Source organism: Ictidomys tridecemlineatus, chromosome 6 (assembly GCF_052094955.1).
Source record: "Ictidomys tridecemlineatus isolate mIctTri1 chromosome 6, mIctTri1.hap1, whole genome shotgun sequence".
In the NCBI taxonomy this organism is placed as follows: domain Eukaryota; kingdom Metazoa; phylum Chordata; class Mammalia; order Rodentia; family Sciuridae; genus Ictidomys; species Ictidomys tridecemlineatus.
The window spans coordinates 15,686,473-15,698,164 of record NC_135482.1 but is presented as its reverse complement, the minus strand read 5'-3'; the positions used below and the strand labels follow the sequence as shown (position 1 = coordinate 15,698,164).

Genomic DNA, 11,692 nt, shown 5'->3' with positions numbered 1-11,692 from the left:
AGAGAAGAGCCCCCCCTACCCAGAGAGAAGGAGGAGAGTAGGGGAGCCCGAGCAGCACGCCACGAGCGAGCCAGAGGGACAAGACCGAGGGGACGCGGAGGCAGGAGAGGCGGCTTCCAGCCCCACGGCTCTTCTCTCTTTCCTCTCTCTCCTCTCTCCCTCTCTCTCTCTCTCTTTCTCTCTCTCTCTCTCCTCCTCTCTCTCTCCCTCTCTCTCCCTCTTCTTCTTTCCTCTCTCTCCTCTCTCTCTCTCTCCCTCTCTCCCTCTCTCTCTCTCTCTCCCTCTCTCCTCTCTCTCTCTCCTCCCTCTCTCACTCCTCTCTCTCCTCTCTCTCTCCCTCTCTCTCCCTCTCTCTCCTCTCTCTCCTCTCTCTTTCCTCTTTCTCTCCTCTCTCTCTCCTCTCTCCCTCTCTCCTCTTTCTCTCCTCTCTCCGTCTCTCTTCTCTCTCTCTCTCCTCTTTCTCTCCTCTCTCCGTCTCTCTCTCTCTCTCTCCTCTCTCCTCTCTTTTCTCTCCCTCTCTCTCCTCTCTCTCTCCTCTCTCTCTCCCTCTCTCCTCTCTCTCCTCTCTCCCTCTCTCTCTCTCCCTCTCTCCTCTCTCTTCTCTCTCTTATCTATCTCCCTCCTCTTTCTCTCTCCTCTCTCCCTCTCTCTCCTCTTCTCTCTCCTCTCTCCCTCTCTTTCTCTCCCTCTCTCTCCCCTCTCCCTCTCTCTCTCTCCTCTTTCTCTCTCCCCTCTCCCTCTCTCTCTCCTCTCTCTCTCCTCTCTCTCCTCTCTCTCTGTCCTCTCTCCCTCTCTCTCTCTCCCTCTCTACCTCTCTCTCTCCTCTTTCTCTCTCCTCTCTCCCTCTGTCTCTCCCCTCTCCCTCTCTCTCCTCTCTCTTTCCTCTCTCTCCTCTTCTCTCTCTCTCTCCTCTCTCTGTTCTCTCTCTCCTCTCTCTCCCTCTCTCTCCTCTCTCTCTCCTCTCTCTCTCTCTTTCGTCTCTCTCTCCTCTCTCTCTCCTCTCCTCTCTCTCTCCTCTCTCTCTACTTTCTCTCTCCTCTCTCTCCTCTATCTCTCCTCTATCTCTCCTCTCTCTCTCTCTTCTCTCTCTCTCCCTCTCTCTCCTCTCTGTCCTCTCTCTTCCCTCTCTCTCCTCTTTCTCTCTCCTCTTTCTCTCTCCACACTCCAGCCCTCTATGAATATTTTAAAGAGTGGATTTTAATGTCAGATGAACTCAGTGTGACAGTCAACTAAGAGGTTTCCTCACTGAGACACAAAATGGATTTTATTACCACGACATGTACCATGGCCAGACTTCCAAAGACAGCCCTTACTGATGTTCCAGAAAGGTCTCTCAGGTAAAAGTGAAATAATGGAAATACTCTTTAAAGCCTGTGAATAAAGGCCTTGTGGCAATTTAAGTTAAATTTCTCACTGAAATGTTGTTCAATTTGGCTGTAACAATCATTATTGGAAAATATTTATGCTAATGAATTTTCCAATTAATATTCACTGAAGAGAATTTGAATAGACAGAAATTGGGAGTCATTCCAGGCAGTGGAAATCAGACAGCCTTTACAGGAACAATACATGAATCTAGTCAGAATGATAACAGAAGAAGTTGTGTGTGTCCTTTGGGAACAAACACCGAATCCAAGGAGCAGGAGAAGGGTCTGGACGCTGGCCAGGGGAAGTCGATCATGACTTGAAACACAGAAGAAAACCACTGCTAAGCTCATCTCATGACTGATGTAATAAAAACAAAGTTTAAGGAAGATCAGTCTTTTAGTGACATTTAATTTGCAGGGTACAGGGAGTGAGTCAGGAAGGCTACTCCATCACTCCAGTGGATGGCTTCAGGGGGACCTTACCTACAGTGGGGAGAGGGCGCTTGTTATGTAAATAAACCAACGGATGAAGAAGTCCTCTTAAGGGGTCAATAAACAATGCCTGGCCATTTCCTGGTCAGAGAGAAGAGCCAGCTTGATGCTTTTAAGGATGGGGGTGTGGGGGGGAAGGAACCTGTTATGGACACTGAAAGGCAGACAAAGATTACTATGTTCAGTAGAAACTTGATTAGAATTTTGGAGAACTTGCCTTTGTATGACGTTTTATTTTACATAAATATAGAAAAGTAATTTATATTGAATGTGTAATATATCCTGTGATGTGTTCTTCCTCAGGTAGAATTACTTTTTAAATTATATTGGTCTAGGCTACCCTTAAAATCCAATTTAATGACAGCCATCCCCAAAGCCAGTAGGATTGAATTAAAATGATCTTATTAAGTGCAATTCATTAAAAAAGTCTCTGTAATGTAAGTATTACATTCCTGTTTCACAGATAAGAAAAAACACAAGGTAGATTTTAAAGGGATCAGTAAAGGAGTGACAGATTTTAATGACCTGAATTGACTCAGGCAATAGTTAAACCTTGCTAATTCTAATCCACCCAGGGCCATTGGCAAAAGCAGCAACAAAATAACATGTTAGCAAACTGGCCCAAGGTAAAGGATATTGTGTTTTGCCATACTAGACTTCAAGTCAGGTACGCCTAGCAAACCTATATCTCAATTAAAAAACAGTTCATCCTAAAAATGTGTCCTACATTCTGAGACTAGGGAAGGTAATTTCCCTTCTGAATAACAACTTGGAGTTGGAGGAAAGAATGGGACGATAGATCACCTAAAATTTGAGACTCCTTTAGCACCTAAGAATATATAAAGATTTGATATCATCACAAAACAGCACATCTAATTCTTACCGTTAATAACTGGAGTGTAAACAACAATTCCAACCAAGTTTGGGTCAGATACAGTTGTGTCCAGAATAAGGCCCCCGATGCTGAAAGAAATAAAATCACATAATTTATGAAAGAGGAACTTGATGTTGTTCTGTACCTACAGACACTTTGTAGTATAATATGCTTACATACATTAAAAGCAGAATAAAAATATTCAAAATATAAATCAATATCAACAGTAAAAAGTTGGAAATGTGTGGGCACATAGGAACATGTAACAATAATTCCTGTCAGTACATACAACTCTTAGGTACCAATTTTTAAAAAGTGGGGAAAAAATGGTAAAAAGTTAAAAATAAAACATAGCATAAGCTATAGCCCCAAATTTCAGGACTCTGATCCAGTATAAAAAGAATAAGTACATGCTTTAAATTAAGAAATTATTAACCATGTCCTTTTCTAGGGAGTGAGACTAACAGTGGACTAATAGCACTTTATATCCTTCCATCCTTATTAATATTTGAAATCACCTACCACTCTCTAAGTAAAATAATTTTTTAAAAGTAACTATTTGAGCCAGGTGCAGCTGTGTACTCCTGTAATTCTAGCTTCTGGGGAAGCTCAGGCAGGAGGATCACAGATTCAAGGTAATCTACGTAATTTAGTGAAAACTGCTCTTTAAAAAAAAAAAAAAAAAAGTATCTTTTCACATTTGAAGTAAGCAGATTAAAAGGATGGTTTTTATTGTGCTGAAAGCAGATTTGCCTGAAACGTGTCTTATTGTGGGTAAATTAAAATAATAAGTTGTAACCATAGAAAGAACTGATCCTAAGAAGTCTAAAAAAAAAAAAGAACCAAAGTTATTTTTAATACAATATAGCAACGAGCCAGACACTCAATGTCTCAATAGGACTTGGAGGCCAAGGCCACCCTTAATGGGTCAACTTCAGTCTGTTGGCCTATGTGCTATAAAGCATCGTCAGTCCCATGGCACCCTATTGCCTAACTCACCAGGAAACACAATCTACATTATACCAAAACGAACCACATGCTGTCACAGAATGGGGCTGATTTTCCAAAATATCAGATCAATGCCTAGCATGCCCAAAAAAATCAGACCAAATGTCTTACCACTACCTGATAGTTAACATTAGGAAACGATCATTTCCTTATTATTTTAATTCTTTTGAAAAATAAATTAATTTTGGCTTGGTATGCTTAAACTGTGGAGGTTCCATTAGAAAGGGATACCAGAGGGTCTAAAAATAGTCCTTAGAAATATTTAGTATGTTAAGCCCATAGAGTGTATGTGTGTGTGTGTATGTGTGTGTGTGTATACACAAACACATTCTGCATATACACACACATACTATATATAGCATATATATATATGTACTTTATGCATATATAACATACGTTATATATAGTTGGTACTATGTGTGTATTTATGTAACTATTTATAAGTCAAAGAATTAATCTCCCTGCCAAAATGCAAAGCTCATAATGTAAATATGACATGAACATTTTTAAGAATACATTTCTAAATAGTTTTGCTACCCAGGTAATGAAACTTACTAAAACAATTTTAGAATATACAAACAAAAAGAAAATAAAAACAAATCCTAGTTACCATGTTGGTATATAGCTTTGCATATGTTTTTATTTATATATTTATTATTTAATTATTTATTTAAATTGAAATTCCATATATTTATGCTGTACAAAATGATGTTTTAAACATGTATGCATTGTGGAATGGCTGAGTTAAAGTCAATTAACATGGCAAATGTCACATAACAATCACATACTTTGAAGTGAAAACACTTAAAATCTCTTAGCAATTTTCAAAAATACAATACTTTCTTATTAACTCTGGCCATGGTATACAGTAGACCTAACTAAAAATATGAATATTTGCACCCAAATCTCCCCAACCCCACCCCAAACATTTTAATGTATATTTTAAAAAATAAAAATTAGATCAAATTGTGAAAGTTTTATTTCTGTTAAATTTTACTTTTATCAAACAAAGGTACGTTATCGGAAAACTGAAAGGAACACAAAGCTTCATAATAAAATCATAGCCCAGATCCTTTCCTCTACTGGGAGTTCTTTTTAACTTCTTTAGCATTTCTCCTGGCATTTAATTTGGTTTCTAAATAACATGCTGCAGCTTGTATTTCTCATTTTTAATTCTAGACATTTCTCTAATGACTTCCTGCTCTGGCAGATGAGGATTTAGCCTCTTATAATCTCTCCCTACTTTGGACCTTTCACAAATCCCTTCCTCCTTCATCCTGCCAATGTGGCTATGTTATAATTTGGGTGAAGTATTTAGGGTCGATTTTATTATAACAATGGAATCATTATTCATAGCCTAGTGTGCAAAACATCCTCACATGTACTTTTGCTTTGCCTGATGTATTACTAATTCAGCCTCAAATGTGCAGCAAAGTCAATGAAATACCTCTAAATACATCAAACATGTCAGGCATCCAATCAATTCCACGATTCTCTAATTCTTAAGAGACATCTCCTCTCATGCCCATTCCCCTCCTGACAACTGGATGGGCCACCAGATCTCAGGCACAGCTGCTGCCAGGCTGGGCCTTCACGTGTCTCTTGTTCTATTACCACCACCAAGTTCCAAAATTTCACAGAAAAAAGCAATCTACATCACAGAAAAAGGAACCACTCAGTGTCACAGAATGGAACTCCTTGTTCTTGTGTTCTTTCTTGATTTATTTCCTCACGTTGATAGATGACTCTGTTTATCAGCTTAAACAGAAAGGGCATATGGGAACTAAATTCTATGAGATCCTGCCTATCCGGAATTTTCTTTTTCTTTTTTTTATTTTTATTTGTTCGTGTAGCTCTGTGGACATTCTCTTATTTGATACTGTGACTGTTTTATGTCCAAAATAATTAACCTTTGGAATTTTGAAGAAATCAATTCTGGCGTTGCTGTTAGATGTCATACTGATACTGAGAAACTAATGTGACTTTATTTTTAAAAATAAATAACAGCAGCTTCTACCTCAAGGCCTGTCCTAAGGAAGGGGGTGTGACCCTTGTCCTTGGAAAAGCCCACAGAGGACTCCTAAGCACACATCCACCTTGCTGAGTTGTTTGTCTGTAAATAATAGGAGAGGTCTGGGGCGCCAGATATCCCTGACTCAGTTAGGCTACATGAGGACCCATAGCAACCCCCCTAGCAACCTCCAATCAGCATGAGACAGGGAAAATACCTGGAATGCCAGATGACCCCCAAGTAGTTTATGGTGGTTGATAACATGTTGGGAAACCATGTAGTTTAGCAAGTACACCCCTCATGGCCTAAACCAATCAGTTCAAACGAATCCCCCTCTTGTACTAGCCAATCACCCCTTCCCACTTGTTCCTGCCAGTGAATGTGCTAATCAATGTTAAGAGTTGTTGTTTGATTTTCCCATGGTATGGAATGATTTGCTGTGTGATGTGACACATAGAGTATCCCCCCAAACCTAAAAAATCTCACTGAACAAAGGATCGGGACTCACTCCCTGGGACCCCTGTGTAGGGAACAGTTATGAGTCCAGGCTTGAGCTTGCAATAAAGACTCTTGTGTGATTGCATCAGATTTGGCTCCTGGAGGTCTACTGGGGTCCCACGAATCTGGCATAACAATACCCAGACCTTTATGTGTAACTTCCTTTTTCTGGAACTTGTGATTTATGACGACATGCGCACTAGATGGCCCTTTCAATTTGGGAACCAGGTTCCAGGTAATTTTCTCTCCTTATCATTTGCCTCCTATTGTCCACCTCTTTGCTCTCTACTGTCCAGGAGAGTTCATCTGCTTCTGGAGGCAGGAGTGCTTCCTGCCTCTTTTTTTTTTTTTTTTCCCTTAATAGTCGGTTCTGACATTCTGGATGTCACAGCATGTCTTACTCTGAGGACAGGATGTTGGGTTTTGAAGAGCTCTTGCCCTTCTTTGAGTACCTATTTTAGTCGGTTTTGCATACTGGAGGCCATCACCAAATGCTTGGCCATGCTTCCTGCCTATTGCTCCCTCAGGGCCCTGCGCAGTGTTCATGTAGCTCTGTGGACACGGGCTGTCTGTCACCATGTGGCCTTGCAGCCCTTCCACCAAAGGGATGATAAGGGTCAGTATCTGCAGGTATTTTCTTTTGTGCTGATAAGTTTCCTCAGAAATAATTAACTTTTTTTCTTTGGGCCTGGAGGCATAGCCTCATCACCAGGATTTTATGAACAGAGAAAAAGAAGTGAGTGACTCTCTCCAGTCCCCGTGGACCTTCCCCTTCCTCTTCCTCTCTTCTACACAGTGCTTGATCCGCTCCTCACCTGCGCAGGCGTCCTGGCACCTGGAGCCTCTCTGACTTAGCCTCTCCAGGGTTCCTTCTGCCAAGGGGGAGGCGGCATTCAGCCTGGGGTCCAACTGTTCCTTGCGCTTTCCCCGACCTTCTCTTTAACCTATTTCCTCCGCCTCCCTGGGTTTCTGAGAGTCCCACCAGTTTACTCCTAAAAGATGTTTGGAGAATCTCACCTGCTACCCTCTCTGTTTTCCCCTTTGTCTCTATGGTCTCACAGCATTTTTATTTTTCGTCATCTTAGTTTCAGGGAAGAAAAAGACAAATGTGTCTTAATTGACCATGTTTATAGGAAATCCATACTCTTTTCTAAGTTACTCTCTAGTATTTCTATAATGTTCTTTTTAATGGCTAATATTCTATTTTATGACTATACTACAGTTTATTTAATAATCAATATCTGGATGCTAGAGCTTAAAGTTGTTAAATTTTTTCTTATTAAAAACTCCACTGTGATGAGAACGTTTGCAATCGTATCTTTTGCGTGTATCTTCAATTATATTTTTAAGTCTGCCAGAATCCTGGATGAGTCAAATGGCATGTATATTTCCAAGGCTTTCTGACACTTACAACTTACTATTCAAAGAAAGTAATGTCTTGGGCTGGAGCTGGGGCTGGGGCTCAGCCATAGTGCACTTGCCTGGCGTGTGTGAGGCACTGGGTTTGAGTCTCAGCACCACATATAAATAAAGAAATAAATAGATAAAGGTCATCAGAAACTTAAAAATATATATTTAAAAAAATAAGTAATGTATTTGTTGGGTTAAATACATACACACACACACACACACACACACACACACACACACACACACACAATTTTATTTATCCATCCAGTAAGGCTCTTGTTGAAGAGAAGTTTGAAATTCATGGCTGATAGTTTCAGCACATCAACTGATTTCAATAACTTCTGTAACTTCCCTTATTACCTGAGAGAATTATGAAATGGCTATATAAAATGATTAATCCAAGAAATAAAACCAGGCCATTTTGAAATATGCACACACATACACACACACACTTTAGCACTAACCTACTTATCACCATCGCCGTGATGACGGGCTCCCAGCCTGAATGGAGAACTGTCCTTGTAGCTGGATGTTTGGCAGCTATTATAATCCAGATAGGAGTTAGGGCCAAGAAAAAGGCACCAACTAGTGGAGAAACGTAGTAATAGGTCTCTAAAATTAAGAAAAAAAGAGACATTTCAATTTGTCTTCTCTCTCAGTAGCAAATACAAATTATCGAGAGTATGAGTTTACTAGAAGATGTGACACAAGCAAACATATTGACATGCCTTACATGTTCTATAAACTTGCAAAAAAAATAGAACTGTAGGCAAAATTTAAAAATTTAATAATGTAATAGAAAACTAACACTTCAATTCACAAATGTTTATCATAAAACAGCTGTGTGACACACATGAGAACAGCAATAATACATCTAAGGATTAGAAAAACAACAATAAAAGATTAACATTTAGCAGATTACCAAGACTTTGTCACCCTTGTCTGTGAAGAATCTCACTTGATCACAATTATTCATTCCCTCTCCATCCTTGGACTTAACTACATATAGAGAAAACCTCTCTACTTCATTGACTTTGGACCTGGCCACTTGTCCTTTTGGTTCTCATGATTTATGCCATCTCTAAACATTTTTAAATGTGCTTTCATAAATGTCTAGAATATGCGTGTGGACTGTTCTCAGGCACTTGACAACGGACCTTACCAGACCAGTATTCCTGAGGGAAGGGGAAGACAAGAGATGAGCACTCCAAGAACCCCAGCACAGACGGACCACAGCACCGGGAGGGAGAACTCTGGCAGAGCGGCCAAGGCAGAATCCACAGAAGAGGCAGCTGTCAGAGCAAGCCTGAGAACCGAGCGGTGAGCCATGTACACGCGGGGTGAGCGCCAAGGCTGGCCAAGAACCACCAGGCAGTTGTAAACTGAAGATTTCCCAGAGTTCACAAAGGTCTGGAAGTCATTCAGGATCTAACCCCCAAGAGAGGAGAGGTCTCTTTGAACACTGAGAGCTTTCAGCAGAGACCTGAAAAAGGTCACATCCTTCTAGTAGGACTAGCCCTAGAATAAAGTCTGCTATGGACCTGCCTCAAAGTAACTTTAAATCAGGCTTAGCAAGCTTCAGCTAGTTCACAAATGGCTATACATGAGAATCAAGTCCAACATTCCATGCAGAAAAACCATCAGACACCCAAGAACACGGCACCCACCGTGTCCAGCAACCAACCAAGAATCAGGTAGAATATCTGATTCCACTGGAACTCTGAGACTTTCTACATAGAAAGTTCACTTTATCTTACAGAAGTTTTCAAGTACTTAATCTTTATAAATCCAGTAAATTAAATGTATAGATATGGTGACTTAAGTTTTTATAAATATTCATATAATGTAAACAAATTTGGTAAGAAATCTATTTAAAAATTACAATGTCAATTACTTAATTATAAATTTTGAAATGGAATTAGGAGACTGACATATTGCTCTAGTAGGCTGTTATAAGTATATAAAATAAATATGTGCTGGCTCTTTAGCATAAAATTAGTAATTCCATGAGTTTGACTTGCAAATATTTTTATATTTAAATTTAAATCTCCCTATGGTTGAAAGTTGCATATCCTTTATTTAAACACTTAGATATCATCCCAAGACATTTTTGGTGATAGCATTTTAGCTTATCAAAGTTTTATTTTTAAGAGTTCAGACAGGATACCCTGGATTTCTTCTTGATAACTTTAATACATATTGTGTTTAGTAATAATTTTTATAACTTCAAGAAAGGTTGATCTCACAGTCATTGTTTGTAGCCTTCAGCCTAGATTAAATGTTACTTAATTTTTATATTATCTAACAGAATTCTGCAATCCTTACCTCAATTCTTATCTTTAATTTTCATTTATTTAGCTTCTGAAGACATTTAAGATCTTCCTACCTATGACTAAAGATGCCTGAACCAGATAGAAATTCAGTTTTTTCCACTTTTTCTATCAGGTAGAAACAAGCAATTACTACAGATATTAAAATAACATTTAAACAAATTTCATTCCCATGGCTGTCTGGATTTGCCACCACCAATTCCAATTAATTATACTAACAAAACTCATTTTTACATTTTCTTCCATTTAAAGGAATATGACTAATGCTACATTCTGTCTCATTTTCTCCAGTGTTTTTCAGAAGATGAAAAAAATCTTCATTTGTTGAATGGATTCCCTGTTTTCCTCATAAATCATTAGATAAGGGTAAACAATATTCCAATGAGGAAGCACTCCTACCTCCTAAAACAACTGCAGTGACCAGCGCTCTCTCTATGGGACCAAAAAGAAACTAAAACCACTAGAACTACTCCACAGTTCAGGTCACGTCAGGTCAAAACAGGAGCAGCACGTCAGACTCTAAAGAAATCGTCCCCAGCGGTCACCCTCTAGACAGACATCTGAAGTTGAAAAGCACCCACCCTGGCCCAGAATCACTGTCCTGTGTTTTCAAAGAGTGGGGAAAATGTCTCAGGAAAGAAAAAGAATGACTGGGGGTCTGGGGCTGTGGCTTAGGGGGGAGCACTTGCCCCTGTGAGGCCCTGGGTCCGATCCTCAGCACATAAAAATAAATAAATAAAACCAAGGTATTATGTCCATCGACAACTTAAAAAATATTAAAATAAAGAGTGGGTAGTTCCACAAAAAGTTAAACCCTTCCCACACAACCCTACCAGTTCTACTCCTCAGCGTACACCCAGGGGAACTGAGCACACATTTACACAAAAACTTGTACTGGGATGTTCCTAGCAGCAGCATCCCTGGGAAGCAACCCAAATATCTATCAGATGGTGAATGGAGATACTTCACATTACTGAGCCATATTGTTGATCCACACAATGAAATACTATTCAGCACTCAGACTCAATACGGATTAATGCTAGAATATGGATGAACCCTGAAAACATCATGCTAAGACATAAAAGGTCACATACCATCCGATGCCATTTGTATGAAATGCTCAGAATAAGCAAATCCAAAGACAACAGATTAGCAGGGAAGGAGGAAATGAGGAGTACTCCAAAAGGGTGATAGGTTTCTTTCAGGGTGAGGAAAATGTTCTGGAATTAAGTCACAGTCATAGTGGCCATTGAATTGTTCACTTTAGAAAGGAGAATTGCATGGATGTGATACCCAATTTTTAGAAATTCTAACAATAGAAAATAAATTTTAAATTTAAATGGAAATAAATTCTAACATTGGAAATAATCTTTAAAAATGTCTATGACTGCACATATGGTACGATGCTACATCGTGTACACAGAAATGAAAACTTGTGCTGCAATTGTGTACAAGGAATCAAAATGCATTCTGCTATTTTATATATATATCTAATTAAAGTAAATAAATAGTTTTAAAAGTCACTGTCAAAAACCACATATATACACACATACATATATACATAAATAGAAAACATAACACAAATGGGGTAAAATGTTAACAAGTGAAACCTAGTAAAGATATTCAGGTGTTTTTTTAACCAGCATAATTAATCAATTGATTGATCTAATCCATTGACTAATCCAACTGATCCATCAAAATG

The 11,692-nt window shown here is 39.1% G+C and overlaps 1 protein-coding gene across 7 annotated transcripts in view; it reads right to left on the bottom strand.

Annotated features, from left to right (window-relative positions):
* The window catches only part of Slc41a2 (solute carrier family 41 member 2), a 121,472-nt gene that overhangs the window by 45,378 nt on the left and 64,402 nt on the right, over positions 1–11,692 (bottom strand). For all 7 annotated transcript variants that reach the window (XM_005322339.5, XM_078052908.1, XM_078052906.1 and 4 more), the window contains 2 exons: positions 8,125–8,272; positions 2,743–2,822 (listed from right to left, as the gene is read on the bottom strand). In XM_005322339.5, the coding sequence (XP_005322396.1) occupies positions 2,743–2,822; positions 8,125–8,272 (228 nt within the window). The remainder of the gene's footprint in view (positions 1–2,742; positions 2,823–8,124; positions 8,273–11,692) is intronic.